The 22,328-nt window shown below is 34.6% G+C and overlaps 1 protein-coding gene across 2 annotated transcripts in view; it reads right to left on the bottom strand.

The window, feature by feature from the left end:
• LOC106469221 (lysine--tRNA ligase-like) overlaps positions 1–22,328 on the bottom strand; it is a 45,616-nt gene that overhangs the window by 10,117 nt on the left and 13,171 nt on the right. For both annotated transcript variants that reach the window (XM_013929691.2, XM_013929688.2), the window contains 4 exons: positions 6,040–6,299; positions 3,150–3,232; positions 2,849–2,952; positions 1,324–1,449 (listed from right to left, as the gene is read on the bottom strand). In XM_013929691.2, the coding sequence (XP_013785145.1) occupies positions 1,324–1,449; positions 2,849–2,952; positions 3,150–3,232; positions 6,040–6,299 (573 nt within the window). The remainder of the gene's footprint in view (positions 1–1,323; positions 1,450–2,848; positions 2,953–3,149; positions 3,233–6,039; positions 6,300–22,328) is intronic.

Below are 22,328 nucleotides of genomic sequence, written 5' to 3'. Positions count from 1 at the left end.
TTCTGTTTCTATTCTCATTTCATTACAAATATGGCACTATTGTGCACTGTTTTTGCTGTATTTAATTACAGACAAACAATCTGAGAGTTTTAGAAGTATATAGATTACTTGCTTTTGAAGTTCATATGTCATGCTGCATTGTAGACTACAGGGTGCACAATTCTTCTCATGATTCATGGCATGTGCATGTTTCACTGACATCATGCCAGTACAAATTACAACGTTAAGCATTCCTTACGTAATGTCATTTTAGGGTCTACTGACTGACTGATAGACAACACACCTTACTGTATAGTTGTGCAAGTAATTAAATCAGGTGACCCCTCCAGGTGGCTTTAAGCCCCCTTTCTGGGAAATTAACTTATAGGGGTGTGATCTTCACTTCAAATATGCCAAACAAAGATATGCAAATAATAATTAACAAAACTGAAGAAATACAAGGTCAATATATTTACAAAAACAGAAATATACATACACGTTTGCTTCAGATTTTTAGGAGTTATTTTCACAGAAATATGGTACTATTTTCAAAATATAAGCTGTAATATGTTTATAGGTTCATAGAAAAACCTCAAAAGCTGAAATTACTAGATCTTAAGAAAAGTTTAAGAAAATAGCAACATATTTTCATTAATATGTTATTTGTAGTTTAGTTTTTGAAGAAAAAATATTGTGACAATAAAGCAACTTAATTAATGATCCCACAACACAACCTGCACTAACACAGCTTCTTCACAAACTTTTCAATTTCATTCAACCTTTGGAATAAATCAAAGTTAAAACGTTTTTTTACACTTAATGATTTTTATCTATAGCCATAGATTTTTTTTATACTTGATGAAATGATCTTTGGATAATGATAGAATATGTACTTGTCTATCTAAGGATATTAAATACAATGTTACTGAGAGATATACAAAAAGCCAAAAGTCATATACTTCACTGATAAAACAACAGAGAAAACCCCTTTATGTGATGGATTAATATGTCTAAAATACTTAGAATAGCCTTTTCCAGCTTCCACCTTAGAGCTTATAAGTCTTATTAATTTAATCACCTTTGCAATTTTCTGAATATATTAACATTGTGATTATTTATATTTTTCCACATATTATAAAGAAAACTTGTGGCAGAGTTAAATTTCAATAATACTATGATCTATTATTTTTACTATCCAAAGTCATAGCAACTAATATTGAAAAAATAACAAAATATTCAAAATGAAACTACATTACAAGGGACCAATTATAGGACATGCTAAAATAATTTTAAACAAAAATATAAAATATATTAAACCATGAAAACTAAATTATAAAGCTTCACCTCCAAAAATCCAAGATCATCAAGAAAGTTCCTTATGTAGTTGACTATTTTTGCTCGAGTGATAAATTTTTGTCGAACATAGTCATTCAAAATCAGGTCAAGGTAGCGTTGACGATATCTTGTTTCCTTCATGAAAACATTTAAAAATTCTTAAAGGTCAAAAGCAACTGTAAAAAAAGCAGCTTTCATTCTGTAATTCCAAACATTTTCATAAAAAAAACATCATATATAAATACATATTTCTACATGTTACATTAATTTCTTCCACACATGCCAAATAACACTGGTCTTACATTTAACTCTTTCATACATATGTTAAAATAAAAAAACTTTAAAAAATCTGTTAAACATGGTAAGGAGTGATCTTATTGAAGTTTCAAGATAATCCAAGAATTGATATGGTAAAGTCTTCATTTCTTTGTGCTGCATTTTTAAGACAACAGGACAAGAAAACACACATTTCAGACATCGAAGACAGACATTTCTCCAGTTATAATAGTTTTAATTTTCTAGCGGGTTATCAGTTTATGGAATTAGTTTCATTTTCAATAATGGAGGCGAGCACCTTAGAAGAGGAGGAATAGATGATTTCTGAAAAATAGTGGTGGGAGTGTAGGACAGCCTTGAAGGATCTAAATGGTCCCTTGATGTTCATAATATAATGTTACATAAATGCATTATTGAGGTGATCATATTTTAAGAGTATTACTAACATAAAATACTTTGCTGCAGTTCTTATGCCTATAGCATAACTTTATTCTAATTAGTGGCCAAAATATGACTATTAGGAAGTTTGGAAGATCTTTATTTTGTTCTTTTATAAAAGATGTCTTGTCAAATGTCTGAAAAAATATTAGGTGCTGATTTACAACTCAAGCAAAATGTGATGAATTGTTATTTGAAAATGATTCAGGTTTATTGGAGAATGTTCTTATGGTTTGGCACTTATGTCACCAAAATTGTCATCCTGTTATTTGCTCCAGGTTCATGGTTGTATGCTCTTAATAGTGTCAACACTATCCCATTTACTGTAGTACGTTTGCACAAATTCTTTGATGCTGATATGTTTATTGAGCTGGTATTGCTATTTTCAATCCTTTGGCACCTTATGTAGCACGTGACCTAAATGGCCAGATCAGAAAATGTTTAGAGCTGCTGATAAGAGGGAAGGCAACCAGTCAACAGCAACTGCTGCCTTTGCAGTTACTTTTAATCAAGTAGTGGGATTGACTGTCACACTTATAACACATCCACATATGGTTAATAACGTTTTCATTGGAAGTTTGAAAGCTCACTTTGTACTGATCCAAAATTATGTATTTTATTATTCTAATATGCCCTATTAAATTTTGATAGCTCCATTTTTTGACTCTCAACTACTTTATAGTTATCCTATTTTAGCTGTACAAGAACAAATCATGACCATTAACCTGGTATTTAAAATATTGTAGCTAAATTTATTTAAAGCTTGATAAAAATCATATTATCAATATACCATTATTTTGTTACATCAGTTCTCACTCACCTTATCCTTTAGACCAAAATGTAAATGAGGCAGCATGTGTAAGCAAGGTGTTAATAGTTCCATACATGTTGGGATGACACTCAGTTCTCCTTTCTTGGTTTTTCCTGCAGGAAAAATTGTTTATCCTTTTTACAATTAGAAATCAAAGCTTTTGCTTTTAGCATTATTTAAACAAAATTCCACTTATGCCGAGATCTATGTACAAACATTAAAAAGCTACAATTTTATTTGACAAACAAAAGTTCAATTGTGTTTGCAACACCTAAAATGATACCTCATCAAATATTTCTTCTATTTTTACCTGGGTATCCTTTAACACCAATTATATCACCTCTTCTGAGCTTGGCATTCACTTTGATAAGTTCTTCTTCTGAAGAATAATACCTATAAATATGTCAAACAAACCCATAAAATATTTAATGTAAATCCTTTTCTTAGACATCATTAACAACCCTTTTTTAAGCCACTCAACAATTTCTATTTATGGCTGTTAATGTTAAATTTAATAATTAACAAACATATTTACTTTTTAACAACAAACCTGCACTGCAGGTTTTGGTGATTGTAGTTAGTAATGTGGGTAAATGTATTTTAAGAATTTAGAGTGATGTTTATGATATTTTTTAACTGAATATTATTGCCCATACTTATTTTTTCGGAAAACATTAAAAAATATCTCAATCAGGAAAATTTCAATGAACCCAAAAGAGGAAGTTTTTAAAATTAAAAAATAAGAATTTATATTAATAAGTGAATAACAAAAACTGCTAAGCTAGAACACAAGAATTAGAAAAGCAGTTTGTTGTTAGCAATAGTGTAAAATACTTTAAGTGCATACACCATTGCTTGAAATAACCGATCACTTCCACATGTAAAAACCAGAATAAATAAAACAAGTAAAACCAACAGGTGAAGAATTAAGAATGACAATAAGAAAAAAAAAACCTTCTAACTATCCTAGCAAGTTTTTGGTAAACTCAGTTTGTGAGACCTAATGGTAAACTGGGCTTATGCTGGTAATCACAAGAACTATTTCTCTGGTGATGTACATAATGCTATACACACTTCAGTACATTTAGTTAAGAACTACAAGTTTGTAGCAGCAAACAAGCAAATGTTTAATTAAACCACTGCATAAAACAAACTTAAGACATAAAAATAATTTGTAATTTTAATGTTTTCATTTCTAATGCTCCTCAACCCCTGAGAATGGGTAAAAACTTCATCAAGTGTTTAGCAAAAAAGGAAGAAATGAGGAAAACAAGACCATAGTTTCACCAGTAAAGGCATCACCAGAAACAATGGTCATAATGAATGATGTATTTGTGAAATGTACAATTGTCGTTTCTTCTCAATTCTGTAATTAGGGAGTTTTACCAAGTACTGATGGTTCCAAGTATCAATTATACAAAAAAAAAGGAAGCATTGATGAACTTTTCCAAACTGGTGTTCATACGGTTCTGTCACTTGTTAACTGGATAACAAAAAGGGAGTGTATTTGACCCACTTAAAATTTCAGGATAAATTGTCACACAGAAGATTAGCCAAACAAGTTACATCAGTGAAAGCTGAGGAAAGACTAGTTCATATGACTTGGATCAAATGATTTGTAAGCTGGTCAAATATTTGTGAAATACCATTAATTTACATAAATGACAGGTCATGCATTTGTGTTTCCCAGAATTTGGGATTTATGTTTAATACAGATGTGCATTCACTAAATGACATGACTGAAGAAAAGGATAAGTCACTCAAGCCACTGAGGAAGAGCTCTTTTGGTAATAATGAAGCTAAAGAAGTTTAGGATGTATTTATAGACATACTGATCACAAGAGAAAAAGAAGTAATTACCTCCTTATAAAAATCACTTGTTATGCATCATTTGGAGTATTAAGTACAGTTCTAGTCTTTTATCTAAAAAGGATATTTAGTAACTGGAAAGAATTCAGCAGAGGGTTACTAGAATGATTCAAGGGATGGATGAGTATCTTATTGGAATAGGTTAAGATCCCTTATTTTCTCTTATGAAAAGAGTTAAGAGTTGATCTTATTGAAGTTTACAAGATTATACAGGAGTTTAATAGGATAAAGACCTGTGGTTTCCTTATATTTTATCCTGAAAACAACAGGATGAGAGTAAACAAGTTTAAGATTTGGAAAAGATAGGGTAGGCTACAGTTAAGACAGGTTTATATTTTCTAACATGGTGATTAGTTTATGAAATGAGTTGCAATCAGAAACAGTGAGTAGTGAGGCTGCCACTTTTAATGAGACTTTAAGTAGAGTCTATAAATGAACTGTATGAATTCCTAAAAGATAAAGGGTGAATTTAAAATTTTTATCTCTTCCTTTCCTTAGGGGTGGTAGTGTAAGGAAAGCCTTGAAGATTTTTATATAATTCCTTGTTGTCAGTATGTTATGCAATGTGTTTATTTTTTGTAGCCTGATGATAGAAGCAATGTTTGCTACTTATGGACCTGCTTACTACTTTTATCACAATTTTTAATTTTTATAATAATTATGTTTATAATGTAATATCATAGGTCACCTTGAATTTAGAATAATTCAGTATAAATCTTTAAAGTACAGACAGTTCTTAAATATATTTTGGAAGTATTAATAAAAGAATCTAATTCAAATTATACATGTTTTGTTTAATTGTTTTAAATGAAGTTTTAGTTGAGTAAGTGTAAAAGACAGCTCTGAGTAATATTAAAATGACAGTATATTGCTTTTGGCATTTATAATCATTCCCAAACATATTTCCTGGGCACTCTTACAAGTTTTTAGTAGTTTGTATTTGGCTACTCAGAACTGTAGCTGAGTAGTCAAATTGATGTTATACAAGAAAATTTAATATTTCAACACAATTTAGAGTTGGAGAACGTATGTCTGAAATATATTACTTTAATTCATCTTTTACAGGTTATTCTGTCTAACTACATCTCATAAGTAATATAAGATTTTGTTTTCATTTTTACCTGTTATTTCATCTAATTATTTATGGTTAAATCAATTAAGAAATACAAATTTTATGAATAATAATTATCAAGAAGTTAAAAAGTGACACTTTAAATGCAAGAATTCTTTTATTTTTTAATTTGCATTCCTATTTCTCTTTATGATATTAAACTAACAAGCATCATTTTAATTTTCTGTCTATTATTAATTCTATAACCTACCAAACTTACTTTGCATTAGCCATTACTTGAATTTTAGTTCCTTCACCCCTCAAGTCATAGAAGATCAGCTTGGTTCCAGACTCTCGTTTAGCATGCACTCGACCAGCAACACTAACAGTAACATCCTCTAACACTTCTCCTGGTTGTAGGTGGTTGTAATTGTTAATAAACTCCATTAACGAGATAGATACCTTAAATTTATGAGGATAAGGGGCATGCCCCTGAGCCTTCAGCTGAGCTACTGCCTGAGACCGAAGCTTAAAATATTCCTGGAAGAATAATTAATTAAGCTGTTAGACAGAAATTAAAATAAGTTCTATTTTTTAAAATAACTCCAACATTTGACATCATAAAATGTTAAACTTTTAAAATAGTAAGCAGCAAATAAATTGTTAAAGTATTCTCCTTATCCTCATTCATTCATCTTCTATTCAACATTACTCTGAAAATCTACTTTACTAACGGTATAGTAGCAAAATTATAGGATACAGGCTTATAAATAGTGGCTGAAAACCTATAAAAAAAAACCCTGTCATTTCCATATTTGACACAAAAAGTTACAGACATAAATTTTGTATAAAAGCTATTTCATCAGCATATTTAATTCTAAAAAATCATAAAGGAAGTATTAGTAATAAAAAATTTTGAATAGTACAAGAGTAGTGATGTTAGCAATAAAGGTAAAGCAGAAATAAAAAACAATACTCATTATAGACAAATTAATGTATTGAGGATAACCCTTTACTTTATAATAGGCAAAATAATGTAATTAAATGACCATTAAGCTTCAACCTTAAATTTGTGCATGGCCCTACTAATAAACACAGATGTCCTTTCCACTTTACTATTTGTTGGATTAATTTAGTAAATTAAAAACTCAAGAATATTTTTGCAAAATAAACTGGAAAACTTATTGGAAATTTAAAAATATTTAATAGATAAAAAGCCTCTTTACAACAACTCACCTATTAAACATGACTACCATAATTCCAAGAACTTATCAGTGAAAGCAAAGTAGAATATTTAAAAATATGTCAAATACACTACATCCACCATTTTCACTGCTGATGTGGCCTTTCACCCAATACCAGGGTTCATTGGGCTGAGATATGACAGACATAGTAGTGATTGGGGTGCTATTCATATCAACTGCATGAGCAACAAACTTTTATGATGTGAACTAGATTAAGGATTAATATCACAATATTAAGTATTTTTAAAATTTATTTAATATTGTTACATTTAATTAAACTAACTTTTATTATCAGTTAGAAGAACTGGTAAACGGAGCTGGGAGATTAACTTGATTACAGGTCACATAATAAACTATTCATTATAGCTGTTTTTGATTATTTCAACTATTCAAGTAATTAAAATATTGACATTATAATTTCTCATTATTTTCAATTAATTTGAGGTTTTTTTTCAACTTAATTCATTAGTTTCAAGTAATCAGAGTTAATGTTTCTGATTATTACTATTTTTGATTAGTTAAACTACACAAGTCTCACGTAATGTAAACCATTATTGAGCTAGATAACTGAGTGGCAAATTCCATTAACTGCCCAGCTCTACTGGCAAATCAGCAGGCTAGACTGCCAAACAAGTTATGTTACAATATTTACTACTCACAGCTTATTAGATAAAATAAAATTTATCATTACAAGACTTCTTAGATAAGAGTTTTAAACTCACTCATATTTAAATGTAGCAGGAGCTAAAGATAGTAATGAATGGAAGATTTGAACTTTGAGAAACATAAAAGGTAACACAACGCATTCCCACAATAAAAATGTATTTTTGGCAGAAGCTTATCTTCATTCACATATTAATTTTCTCAACTTTGTGTTGCCCTCTATATGTACAATTTTTCACTCGCCTCTAGCTTCAGGCTCCCACCTAAACTTGGATGTTTCCATGTGGTATTGCTGTGCTGTAGCATGCACATAAGCATGTGACAACCCTTCACCAATAGTAGTGCAACTCATCCTCCTAGAACAGCTGACTCTCTCTATACTGAATGTTTAATCATCACTTGAAGATGAGACAAGGAAGCAGAAGGGTCAGTAAATTTATTCCACCAACCCAGGTAGTGCTCATGTGAGCTGACCCTGTACATGTCCATCATCAGGCCACCTAGGTCACTGACATTCAGGCAACAGTAAGATGGTGTTAAAATAAATGTGATGGGTCAACTCCAGTCCAAATCTAAGCATTATTGGGAATTTTTGTCTGGTCTGCAGTAAGATGAAAGTCCCTACCAACCAAATGAGTGAGGGCTTACGTTGGCTGGTTCTACACTGATACAACATTATACCACCCAGGAACTGAGATTCAGGCAGCAGTAGGATGGTGGAAAGCCAGCCAGAGGGGTGAAAAGTATTTGGTGGTTCCTCTCTGGTCCAAAAGCAGGTGGCATTGGGATTTTTTTTTTCCATTTGAGGTAGGAGGAGGGTTCACACCATCTACACCAACATAACACCACTGCTCTACTCTCTACTGAGTGGAATTGGCCACACTCGGAAAGAAGCCTCTATGGTCCACCACCTCAGTGGCTATAACCAGGTGAGTGGCAAAGACTCTCATATCACACTAGATGAAGAGGGGGTAAAAACGCCTTGGGGAGATGAGGAATGCAACATCTTAAGACAATGTAATGGCTGCCCACAAAATCCTATTTTTAAAAGCAGGCTAGTCCAGGTTTATTTAACTAGGACCGGAAGGATGGACAGCTATACCAACACTGCCTCACTCAGTCTAGCAGTCTTGTGAAAACCCCAACTCTTCAGTAAGCATTTCGAAAGGATGGACAACTATACCAACACTGCCTCACTCAGTCTAGCAGTCTTGTGGTAACCCCAGCTCTTCAGTAAGCATTTCGGATCCAAATGGCTGTATGGTGCAGATTTGAACTTTCATATACCCTGGCAGGCACTGCATGACACTCAGCAGGATCCTGAGATGTAGAATAAGGTCCCTTTAAAGGAATGATAGATAGAAAAAGAACTTACCCAGTCAGAACTGGTAAGGGGTATGGAGAACGGCAACTGAAGGCAAGCAATATCCAAATAAAGAGACAGCCAGATGATGAAGATAATGAAAGTATGCAGGGTAGTCCACATGCCAGCCTACACACTTTCCCTTAATAAAGGACAGAAGTGAGCAGCCAAAGAGGGAGAAAAGTGTCCAATTTGGTGAGAGAGAGAGAGTTGGAAAAGTCAATGAGAATCCCCTTCCAAAGAAGTATATGCTAGATGCATGAGCTGTTGTAGCCAGCCTGTGAGAGTAATGGGAGAAAGATCTCAGGTAAAAGAGGAGTTCCAAGGGATAAAAAGATGGGAGCAAGAACCACAAAAAGGTACAGTGTGAGCCAAATAACAGCAAACTGCCCAGATAGAACAATTATGATCAGGATCAGAATGAAAATAAAAGTGAGCAATGAAAGAATGGAGATAAGGGTGAAGGCATTGTTCCCCTCACAAGCTGTAGGTGTTTTGGGGAGAAAGGCACAGTCAGGATAAAGAAGAATAAAAGAATGATAGAAAAGAATATGGGAAGCATCTATATCATATATATCTGACCTTTTATGACCACATGCAAAAAGGAGTAAGAAATAAGTCTTAAGCAAAAGATGGTAATACAAACAAGAGGTTAAAGGTTCGATAGGAGGAAGGTTACCTCTCTCGCAAGGAAGTTGGTCAAATGAACCCTTTCCACACGTCACGGATCAGAGGCCTTGTCATCATGTTTATTGACCTGCATTCAGAATTTTATTGAACTACTATTTTATTTATTTATGTTATTAAGTTTGGTATCAAACTGTAAATTATAATTCAAATTTTAGTATTATACATTATCTAATTTCTTAATTTAAAAGTAACTATTAAATACACACCTAAACATCAATTTTTGTGTGTCACGTGGTATGTTAAATACAGCACTGATTCAAATTAAATTTTTTGTGATGTCAAAATACAAATTCTACAGTTTTGTAAAAATTAGAAACTCAAATTACCGATATTGACAAGCTAGAATATAAAATAAGAACCTCCTATCTTTTCTTTTTGCTGAGATAATTGATAAATTATAAGAGTTCTACGATATCGATACAGTAATTTATGATTTTTTGGTTATTCAAATGTATATATAAAACTTAAAAAAATTATTTCGTTTCACATCTTCCACGTATGAAATTTGATAAGGCTTAGCAACCTACAACAAGCAGCAAACTAGTACAAATGTTGGAACTATAAGAGATAATTGTTTGCTTTATTCTTTATTTACTGTTCTATTTTTTAAGAAATTATTTGTAAATAGTAATAATCTATATACATATATAATGTATAATAATTGAAATGTGCCTGTATTTTACAAAATACTAGTTTACTAAAAAACAGCCATGACAAGTTAGTTTGTACAGACCAAAGGTCACCTTTATGTTATTTGATAAGGTAACATGAGTGAACTTCTGTATTGTTAGCCAGGCACGGTGAAAGGTCAATATAATAAAAATAATAAATACATATATAAATGTATAATGTTATAGGATTTAAGCTATTTAGTCTAAACATTTATGTTTTTGTGTTAGAATTTGTAGTCACTCTAGAACAAAAGAGGCATAATTTACAATTATTTCCTAATTTTTTTATTGTGGTTACGAGATTGGTCAGATCGACTGAACCCATGCAGATATTCATTAAAGAAAAATAAAAGATCAAATATAACAAAAAGACAAATTTTTTTCTTTAAAATCATTTGATAACCATCCAGACATTATAAGGATTTCCAATGCAAAATTTGAAAATGTTGTGATGCATAAAAGTATTTTTAATCTTAAAAGGAAAATTACTTTGCATGTTGGATAGGCAACATGCAAAAAGAAAAAAAGGCATGAGAAAAACATTGCTTTAGAAAAAATAATCAAAATTAAATATTTTATTTTTCAAAAACTACATACTTATAGGACCTTTCATCTCGAATTTAAAAGAATTTCATCCACTAGTTTCATTTTTATAAAGAACTTTCATAAGAGTTGCATACCTACTTACAATGTAAGTTTATCATGGTCAAAGGGACTTAACCAACCTCATAACCATTTTTGTACTTGTTATAATTTCCATACTGTAACTTTTAATACACTTTGTACACAAAAAATTAGATTTATTAATGAAGTATTTTTTTATTAAAGATTTGTCTGTGGATATATATATAGCATTTCTATATACTAGTCTGAGTGATAAGATTAAAAATACTTTTCCTTGTCTCAAAAATCTCAAATTTTATTTGCCTAATCTCTAAAACCATCTAAATAAATTTCAAATGCTTTTTTTAAAGTAAAACTTTAAATCCATTTGTTATTTTCTATACCCTAACTTTTTACAAGATTGGTTGAAATAAATCTAAACTACCCTTTTTTTCTTTCTAATTGTAATGTGAAACTAAATTTGTTTATCCTGAATAGCTTTAAAGTCAAAACAGTATACCTCTATTTACACTTAAATTTTGTTGTTTTATTACCTTTTGAATGCTGTCTAACTACTACTTGTACCATTATAAATTATAAATCACTTGGTAAACATGCAGTTCACGTTACGCTATCAAACTACATTATGCACAAACTATTTGTGAGCATACCATACTTTGTAAAAATTTTTATTACATCATTATTATTATTTATTTCACCTAATCTAACCATAACTAACCTAAAAAGTTTGCTATTTCTACATTTTAGTTCCTTTTATTATAATAAAAATGAAAAACAAAATAAAAAGTTACTTACACGGGTCTTCTTTTTTATTTATTTTTTGCTATTGCCTATTGATGACCTTTAACTCTACTTTTTATACTAATGGTAGTATTGTACTAAATATTTTTATTTAATTAAATAATGCACAAAAGAATACAGAATAACAACATGCAAAAAGTGGACAATGTCCCATAACTATCACAATTTTTGTGGCTTTCTAACTATGCAACAAGAGGCATTAAACCTTTATCTAAGCTCATCGACATGTGTCCCAATGGGAATAAAGCTTGAACTGAAAACAAAACTGACAATTCACTTTACAGAAAACGAATTAAGATGATACATCAATTGATAGATGAAAACCTTGGCTTTCTATTGATTATAAATACTATAGCATTGAACATCAGAGAGAATTACTGGTAGTTTCTGAAAGAGAGGATGTGACAGGTTTGTGTGGCAAGAAGGGTCTTGTTATCAATTTCATAGCTCAGTAACCAAATAAAATTGAAGACTATGAAAATTATATGCTTTGCCTAAGAGATGATTATTATAATAAGTAATTTATGTTAAATTTCATACTTCTTCAAAGAGTGGTAAATTAGAGAAGAGGGGTGCCTTGGAAGCAAAATGTCACAATTCTCACACTAGAGAAAATTATAGATTTTTTAAAAATATTGCCTTATAAAAGTAAGAACTTAAAACTTGTATACTATTAAAATATGGATTATTAGCTACATTTATTGATATACCATGAAAAGAAAGTAGTTTAACCCCTTCCATACGATGACTGCAATGTTGGCATCATGGGAAGTCTTGATTATCCATGCGATGATGCCACTGTTGGAGTCATCATGCTTAAGTTTATGTTTACGAAGGAAAATATTCCATTATGATTATCAGAGCATTATTGAATGTCTCATAATGCTCTTCAATCAAAATGACATCATTTTTATCAACCAATCAGAAACTTTCACAAAATAAGTGATGTGTAATTGATTGAAGTAATAAGAGGATAGTGTCAGTTGCATGCGGGTGTTGATTGAATGGTAACTTGCTATAAATATGTCTCATTTTGCATACATTTACAAATTGTTTGAGTAAAATAATATAAAAAATGTCGAGTGTTGAGGGTATGAGTGACAGTGATAGTGAATACGTACCAGATGGAAATGATATGGAGTTTGATAGCAGTGATTATTCTGATTGCAGTGACAATTTTAGATTTCAAGACTTACCTCAACCGATTGAAATGCCTGGAGGATGGTAATGTGTTCCTAATGTGTTTGATGATGCTAAGCCTCAACTGGAGCCACCATTATTGCATAATTTCAGTGGGATCAACTCCACAGTAAGCTATTCAGATAACATGAGTGGTTTAGAGTGTGTGAAAAGGTTTATTATGAGTGAAGTTACAAACCATATTGCTTTTTGTGAATTGATTTATCAAAGGCTTTTTTTGATGCTAATCCACAATCTAATGGAATTGTAAATAGTATCTGGTGTAAAGACTTCACTGAAAATGATATATTTACGTATCTTGCTCTTTATTTTTATACTGGAATATGTAAGTATAGCAATATGAACCAGTACTGGGCAACAATGCCCCATGAACCAGGCATTAATTTTTTTTGTGCTGCCATAATGAGTAAAGACAGGTACATTTCAATTATGAAATTTTTACGGTTTACCAAAGTAAATGATGTGAATAAAATGTACCTTCTACACACTTGGATGCTTTTTGTGAGCTTTTGAGAAAAATTTTGATGAAAAATGTGGGTGCAGGAGAACATAATTCAATTGTTGAGGCATTAGTTTTATGGAAAGGATGGCTAGGCCTTTGCCAATTCATAAAAACTAAATGCACAAGATCTGGCATCAAATTATTTGTCATGTGTGACAGTGAAAAGAACTGATGTGGATACAACTATAACTTTTAGGGTGTACTATGGGAAAGACCTCAACAACCAATAATCTTTGCCTGATTTTAAAGGAGTAAATAAACTTGCATCTAGTGAAAAAATAGTTGTCCATTTATTAGAATCTGTTCTTAAACAAAGGTATCATGTAATTGTGGACAATTGGTATGCAAGTACTCGATTGACACACTTTTTGGAAACTCAAAATATAACGATGATGGCAACAATTCACACAAATAGACGAGTCCCAAAAGAGCTTGCTAATGAGCATCTGGAGCATTATGACGTGGCTTTTGTTTGCAAAGACAATGCTCTGATAGTGAAATAGGAAGACCAAAGAGCAGTATATGTGATAACCACAAAATATTCAGCTGGTTTTGTTGAAAAGGATAAAACTTTATTTTTTTTGGGGGGGGGGGCAGAAAATTTTACAAAAAAAAAAACATACCATATAGAAAATAAGTGATTGTGAATCAAAACTAGCCAAAGAAATATTAACAGAGTACTAAATATTATGTATTTCAGATAGTATATTGTGCCAAAAAAAAACTGCATAGAAATATGATTAACAAATCATTTTGTAAAAGCAGAAGTACTGAACGTAATTTTCATGTCTTTTTGAACTATGATACTGTATCATGTTATAAATAATTTGTCTTTCTTTAATAGAAGATGTTTAATTAAAATTATACTCATATTCTTTGTAAATGTGACCATCTAGAACAGGAAACCTAAAATAGCTTTTTTTTATAAAACTGGGTCTTGTTTTTTAATAGTGTATTAATAAATTCAAAATTTATTTCAATAAATATAATTTTCAAATTGGATCTGGTATACATAACAATATTACATGTTATTCTTCTAGAACATAAAAGTTGACCTTGAACTTGGAAGTAGAAGCAACAGTTCTGATCTACTGCAACATGATATACTTATCTAATTTAAAATAGCTTATACAAAATGATGCACTATGCACTGTAAGAACAATATCATTTCCAATACTGTTTTCATCAATGATTCAGTCATGTGTGGTTACTAAATACAGATACACTTTGCAAAGAAAAATTCCAAATGTTATAATTTTCCTATACTGAAAATGTATTTCCATATGTACTTACCTCCACTTACAAAATTAGCCATTCCCGTTCATGCTGCCCTCTATATGCAAAGTTTTTCTTTACTCATGCCACAATCTTTCTGCTCCCTCCTATTGGAATTGAAAGATTCCAACATGTCTCTCCTGCAAATCATCATGCATCACTTCTCCACCAATAGGAGTGTGACATGCTCATATGATGCTTGTGGGTCCCTCTACACTTCCCTACTGAATTATCACTTCAATGTTTGGCAAAACACGTAAGCCTAGAAGGAAAGTGGGAAGTACCTATCGGAAATACATTTTCAGTATAAGAAAATTATAATTTCCGATAGGTACTTATCTCCTCTAAGAAGATTAGCCAGAGTCCCACATTGATGAAGAGTAGGGACAGGTGCAAAGGATGGATAGAAGTTCCCCCCGAAAGCATTTGAAGGATACCCCTGAAAATGAGAGAGATCAGAGAGTCAGATCCAAAGACCCAATGAGGAGAACCACACCACTTCTGAGCCAGGTATACTCTTTGCCCATCTGTGAAATTTGTAGGAGATAAGGGTAGAAAATGAGAGGAGCATTGTGGCAGAATAGTGATCCTAACCATATATATATGTAATGTAACTCAATCATATGGATAGAAAAGTGGGTAAAACAAAGGATGTGTCCCAGGTGTAGAGTGGCTAGGGCTCGACAGATTGTACTCGGTAAGTCAACTACATCCAAAACCTGCCCGCAGGGTACTGACATCGACACGAGGGTAGGATTAGGATCATACTGTGTTCACCTCAAACCAAAGAAACCAAGGGATTGTGAACCGCTCCAACTCCTGGATATAACACAAGTATTAGCTCTAAGCTATCAATCTGGGAACACAACATCCGTTATCAAAAGGATGTCTGTCTCCTGCAATCAACTCCCCCAATTATGATACAGACCAGGACCATCCAAATGGCAATAACATACCCGTAAGAAGATAGGACTAGGAATAGCAAAAGGACAGAACTGGAACAATCCCACTTACCACCTCTGTGACCCACAGCACAGACAGAGGAAGCTAGACAACCCAAAACATGTGTGAGGACTTATGTTGATTGGTTCTACTCTAAATCCAAAACCTGCCCACAGGGTACCGACATCCATGCGAGGGTAGGATGAAGGCTCCCAATCAAAGGGGTGAACTGCATTTTGACGTATCACTCCTTCTTAATTGTATATCGCAGATAGGAGGATAGCATGCCATCTACAACTGCAGAACACCATTGCCCTACTCTGCACTAAATGGATATAGCTATCTTTGTGTGAAACCCACTCAGGAAGGGGCCTCTATGGTCAACCACCCCAGTGGCTTGGAACTGGAATGTGGTAAGGACCTCCATACTCCTGTACTCCACTAGAAGGAAGGAGGGTGAAAAGGCGGTGGAGAGTCTAAATGAACGTTATCACCGGAGACAGTACAATGGGTAACCATAAAACCCTATTTTGAAAAGCAGACCATGCCAAGCTGTTTACTACAGGTATGGCAGGAAACCCATGCAGTCTGTGGGTGGTACGGTCTGGAATGGGCATGTTTATGAAGCAGTAATATCATGAGGTTATTCACCTACAAGTGATTTTGTGGAAACACCCATCTCCACAGTGAGCATTGCGAGGTCATGGAATATAAAGTGTGAATCAACATGGCTTGACAGTGCATATTTCAAGTTAAAGAAACAATATGCAAACTTGGGCACCACTCGCCACAGAGAGGGATCCATAAGATGATAAATGAAGTAAGGGCCCCTGAAAGGAAAAGTTTTAATATAAACTTATCCAGTCAAAATTGCACTGAATTGTGAAAAGTGGCAGTAGGTGGAAGATGAGAACCTGATGAAGAAGAAATTGCGATAGAGATTAAATAAAGAGATACGAATGTATGAAGTGTCATCCACATGCTCTACTGAAGAATTTCCTCCTATGGATGATAAAGATAAGATGTCAAAGAAAAGATAAGGTGTCAAGTTTGATAAGAAAACACTTGGAAGAAAGTACAAAGGACAACATAAGAGAGGAATAAGCCAATTTAAACAAAAGCCGAACCCAACACATGACGGTGGGAGGAGAAAGATCATGAACAGAGGATGGTCACCATAGGATAAAGAAGTAAGAATGAGCACCATGGATGGAAGCGGTGCAGGCAATACAACACTGAAGAGCACTTACAGGACATGGAAGGCTATATGGATCAGGCCAAGGACAAGGTGGGAAATGGAAGGGAAATCAGCAAAAAGGAGGAGGTACTCTCCTGCATTGCCGAGGTTTGAGGGAGGAAAGAATGATCCAGAAAAAGAAAAGATATGTATGAAGATATAGAGTACATGAAACATTGATGGCAAACAAATTCAAACACCAACCAAGAGGAAATGGAAATGTCTGAAAGGAAAGGTGAAACAAGAAGCACGTGGAAAGTGGTTCAAACAGAGGCAATGGAGGACTACATAAATATTCCAGTCTAGAAAGGCAACCCGCCATGGAGGACAACAAATCTTGAAGGAACAGAACAACAAGGAGAGTGTAAGAGAGGAAAACATGGTGGTATCAGAAAAAGACAGTAGGTGTGGGAGATAGTCTCGCAATAATTAGAAATCAAGGAGACAGAGGAACTCCGATCAAAAAGCCAAGTAAGAATTCTGCAATATGAGTAACTGTGGACTGAACAGCCGCATGGCCCAGAAACCAGTGGCGGAAAATGTTCCATTGACGCTAATAAACTTCTATGGAGAAAGAGCTGATGGAATGGGCCAGAAGGGAAGTTACACATCGGGATAATCCTGACCTCCTCACTAAGGACCGGATAAAAACCAAGCATGCAACTGGAGGACAGAAAGAACAGGATGAAGCACCAATGACCGAGTTTGTTGAAGTAAGGAGGGACACAGAGTAAGGGGTAGCAGATGGGTAGGGTGGAACTGGAGAAGGTGTAAAAACCGTGATGGAGCCAGTCAGTAAGGTGCAATTAGAAGGACCTGATATGACAAAGTATAGATGATCTAAATCACCTGGAGGAGGAGTCAATTGGGAGGATAACATACAGGAAATTATCAGTCCAATCCTGACTGAAAGCATCGACAGTCGGGTTAAACAGATGTGGGACCAGAAACCAAAATAGAGGGATTCCGTGGTTGAGGGATGTGGCAAATGCATCGATGTGAGAAATACCCCACTGACCATGATCTGGCTTGCTCTGTAGAGGGATAAAATTATCCTACTGACTTAGCGGTCCATTTTTTTTACACTCATAATTTTGTTACTTACTTCTTTTCTCAGTTGAGATATTATTAACTTCTCATATTTTCCCATTTTGTAAAACTTGTTGAAGATGACATTCGTAATACCACTGTAGTATAGGCCCAGAATAACCAGGATGCATGTCAGAGCTACCTGCCAGAATAGTTCTAAACCTACCCTATTCTTTAAAAATATTCCAGATTTGAACAAAAATAAATAAAATTTGTAAATACTGCACTTAAAAATTAATTCTGATGTAGTTTTAAAATGAAAAAATGAACATTAGTTCCTTAAGCCTATTACTATTTCAGCAAGTGTATCCATGGGGATGAAATTCTAAGTAGGTCACTAAGGCTGAATACTGGGCTTAAGTTAATCTGTAAGGATGAGCAGGTTGGCTGGATAGATTTGGTGGATCAATCAATGGGAAAAAGAGAGCTTTGTAGAATGGATGGTTTATATTTAAATATGGTAGGGGATGGCTTGTTCGCAGGGGTATTAACACAACTGTAAGGTCAACTTTAATGTATAGTGCAGGAAAAAAAAGAATAAAAGTAGTTTTAATGGTAAGCTGAACCGTAACCACTGTAATGCTAGGAGTATAAGAAATAAAGTGAATGACTTCAGAGTAATGGTTGGAACAGGGGATTTTGATGTAATGGGAATAACGGAAGCCTGGTTAAACACAGGAAATTTTGATGACAGGAATTTTTTTGGAATGCAGGGTTGTAGACTGTTCAGTAGGAATAGGGTACTAAAAAGAGGGGAAGGAGTGGCTTTATATGTAAAATGTGAGCTACAGCCTGTCCAATTACTTGCACACAAGCTGTTGGATAGCCAGTATGTGTAGTGAGGTTGGGGCTCATTCAGACATTACCTGGTGCATGCCTCCTCTTTCATCAGACTCAATGGGTCAATATTAGATGTAGTGGAAGGACACTGGTGATAAGTACCTATGCTCAACTCCTCTACTGTCAGTTTCTACAGGTATCATGCCAGCAGCAGGAGGAGGGCACTGTATGGAATCATGTCTGTATAGATACTTATATTAAACTCTACTTGACCATCAGTTGCTATGAGTCCCATGCCTGCTATTGGAGCAGGGTATTGGGTGAGGCATCACTGACATATAAGGAATGTTCACCTCATCTCTACTGCCAATCTCTGTGGGCCCCATGCCTGCCACAGGAGGAAGGCACTGTGTTATAAACTTCCACTTGACCACCAGTTTTTTTTCTTCTCAACTCTACAAGAGGAAGAATATAAGATAAAAAAATTAATAAAAAATCAGTTTAGTGAGTTGTACCATCAGTTTGCTTGAAGGCTGCGATGTACCTAGTTGTATGTGTGTGTGGGGTGACCTGCACTACACGCCAGTGTCACTCCAGCCTTACTGCTCACAATAGAGGGACTCCTCTTTCTAGCCCCAGCAGTTAGGTCCCAATCAGTGAGGATACTCCATGATCTACCATCCCAGTGGCTGGAACATGGTACATGGCAATGAGGAGGGGGGGGGGGGGAGAATTCACATAGAGGAGACCCAGATACCCATCAGTCTTTCAGTCAATAAAGTTCTTTTACTGGAAATAATGCAATGAGTGGCAGTAAAACCCTATTTCTAAAAGTTGGCATGCATTAGCTAGAAAAGTGGGCAGAAACATAACACTGGTGTTGGCTTTTTCCATGATAGACCATGGAATGGGTACGGTCTGGATCAAATGTGAAAAGTAATAAATATATATACATTATCCTGGCTAGACGCAGATTTTGGGTATGTATTCTCCAGAAGGCAACACTACCTGCCTAGTGGTATTCTATAGGTAAATAGAGGTTAGAGAAAAAATGTTTTAAATACACTCACCAATTTATAGGTGAATGGTGGATTGAAGGATGGATATGGGTGGAAGTCTAAATCTCTGCAGAGACAAGACAACTAGGTGGTGTAGATATTGGCTGATAAAGGTGTGCAAGATAGTTTCACATACCAGCCTGGAGAATTTTATCTAAAGGATGGTGAAAACAAGAAGCTAAGGAACGTGTAAGGTGTTGAATCTTGTAAGAGGAGACATGAAAAAGTTGAAGTACACCAGAAAAATGAGCTGGTGGATCCATTCTTTAAGGATGGTGGGAGAGAGGTCCCTTATAAGAAGTGGGTTCCCAAGGAATGAAAAGATGGAGACAGGAACCACAAATACAGGAAGTGTAAGAAAGATAGGAATTAATGGTCCAGACAGGACACAAGAGTCTGTCTGGGTCCAAATGATCATAGAGATGGGAAAAAGAAGGAAGGGATATGGTCACCTTCCCTAGCTGCAAAAGTCTAGAGAAGGCAGGGTCAGTCAGGGTAAGGGAGTAGGTAAGTGTGATAATACAGTTAGGGAATAACCTATGGTACAAATGTCAGAATGAAGGTAGCCACAGGCAAGAAGGAGAAGGAAATATGTTTTTAGAAAGATATGATATAAAGAAGAAGTTGCAAGAGGTTCGAATGGGTCCCAGATGAGAGCATGAAGAATCATATTCATGTCCCAAAGGAATCTGTAGATAAAGAAGGAATGGAAGAAAGTAGTGAGGATAGGTGAAGAAAGAAATCCTGTGGTATTGGAAAAGTGGTAGATAGCAGCACCTGATAATCTGTGATAGTAGAAACAGATGAGCCACAATTGAATAGTCACATGAAGAAAAATGTAACATGTTATGAGGTAGTTTGGCCAGGGGGGGAAATGGTGAAGGATAGACCAACAGCAATAAGCACACCATTTACATTGGAACACAGAAGAGGTGGAAGTGAGATAAGAGTGGGACAGAAAGAAAGCTACGTGGGAGGACAGTCTGGCTTGATGAACAATGGACTGAACAAATCCCACACGGAGATGAAGGGATGCCACTCATTGATTAAATAGTGATGCATGAGGTTGGATCAGAAGAAACAAAATGTTGGGTGGGAAAAACAGGGGGCTTGGGTGAGAGAAGATGGAGTAATGGAAACCAAGGTTGGGCAGGCCAGGAAGGGACCAACCAATAGGACCCTGCATGGGGTGTCCCGCATCAGATCAAGGACCCAAGAAAGGAGGTGGAGAAGAGGACAGGCATAGAAATTGGACCAGTCCTGACTGGGCAATACAGAATACCACAAAAGAGGAAGCTTGGTATTGAGGGGTGTGGGAAAGGCATCTATTTGTGGAGTTCTGAGTTGGGAGCAGATCTAATGGAGGGATCATTCCATGGGTAGGATGCAGTCTTGTCAAGGAAAGGCAGTCTGCATGAAATTTGGTGACCTGATGATACTCAAGTTCCTGTAGGTAAATGGGAGAAGGTTGGGCATGATTGATGTGAAAGTTGGAGAGAATCCTAAGTGGATGAGATATTGGATAGGGGTTTGGAAGGACTTGGAAATCTTGACAAGCAGCCCCAAGTGAATGGCTTCATGAAGAGAGGAAGTGTGTTCAGAAGATTCGACCTGAGAATGGGAAAGAAGAAGCTAGTCATACATGGAAATAGAACTAAAGATCCAGACCATAAAGCTGACATACGAATACCCTCAAAATGTGAATGAAAACATAAAAAGCCAACATTATACAGAATTCATAAAATTCTAAAGGGACAAAAAGGAGCTTATTAGCCCATCAAGGATGTCCCTTCCAGTTCCCAACTATAACCACCCCTTGCTACTCATATATTTATCCAATCTTTTCTTGAACTCAGTTAAATTTTCTGCCTCCACCAGCCTTAAAAGCAATTCATTCCAAAATCCAACCATACTGTTTGAAAAGTAATACTGTCTAAGTTGAATATAATTCCTGTGCTGCCAAAATTTGAACTTATGACCCATCAGTCCTATTGTTTTCACTGCTAAACACAAAAAAAGTTTGATGGATCTATATTATCAATACCCTACATAATCGTAAGCACCACAATCAAATCCCCTCTGATCCTTCTCCTCTATAGAGAAAACAAGTTTAGATATCTTAGTCTTTCTTCATAGCATAATCCCACCATCCCAGGTATCATCCTACTGGTTCTTCTCTGAACCTTCTCCAACAATTCAATGTCCTTCTTCAGGAAGAGAGCCAAAAACTGTACACAGTACTCTAAATGAGGCCTTACTAATGATCAATACAGTCAAATAATATCCTTTGCCTTGTATTCAATATTTCTATAGATGCTATCCAAAATCCTATTAGCCCTACTTAGGTGACTTAGGTGATTTTCTGAACACAACACCAAAATCCTTTTCTTCAACTATAGTATTTAATGTATTCCCATTTAAATTAACAAT

This window comes from Limulus polyphemus, unplaced genomic scaffold (genome assembly GCF_000517525.1).
Source record: "Limulus polyphemus unplaced genomic scaffold, Limulus_polyphemus-2.1.2 Scaffold3362, whole genome shotgun sequence".
In the NCBI taxonomy this organism is placed as follows: Eukaryota; Metazoa; Arthropoda; class Merostomata; order Xiphosura; family Limulidae; genus Limulus; species Limulus polyphemus.
Note: the sequence above shows the minus strand (reverse complement) of the source record. Positions and strands in the feature narration are given on the sequence as shown.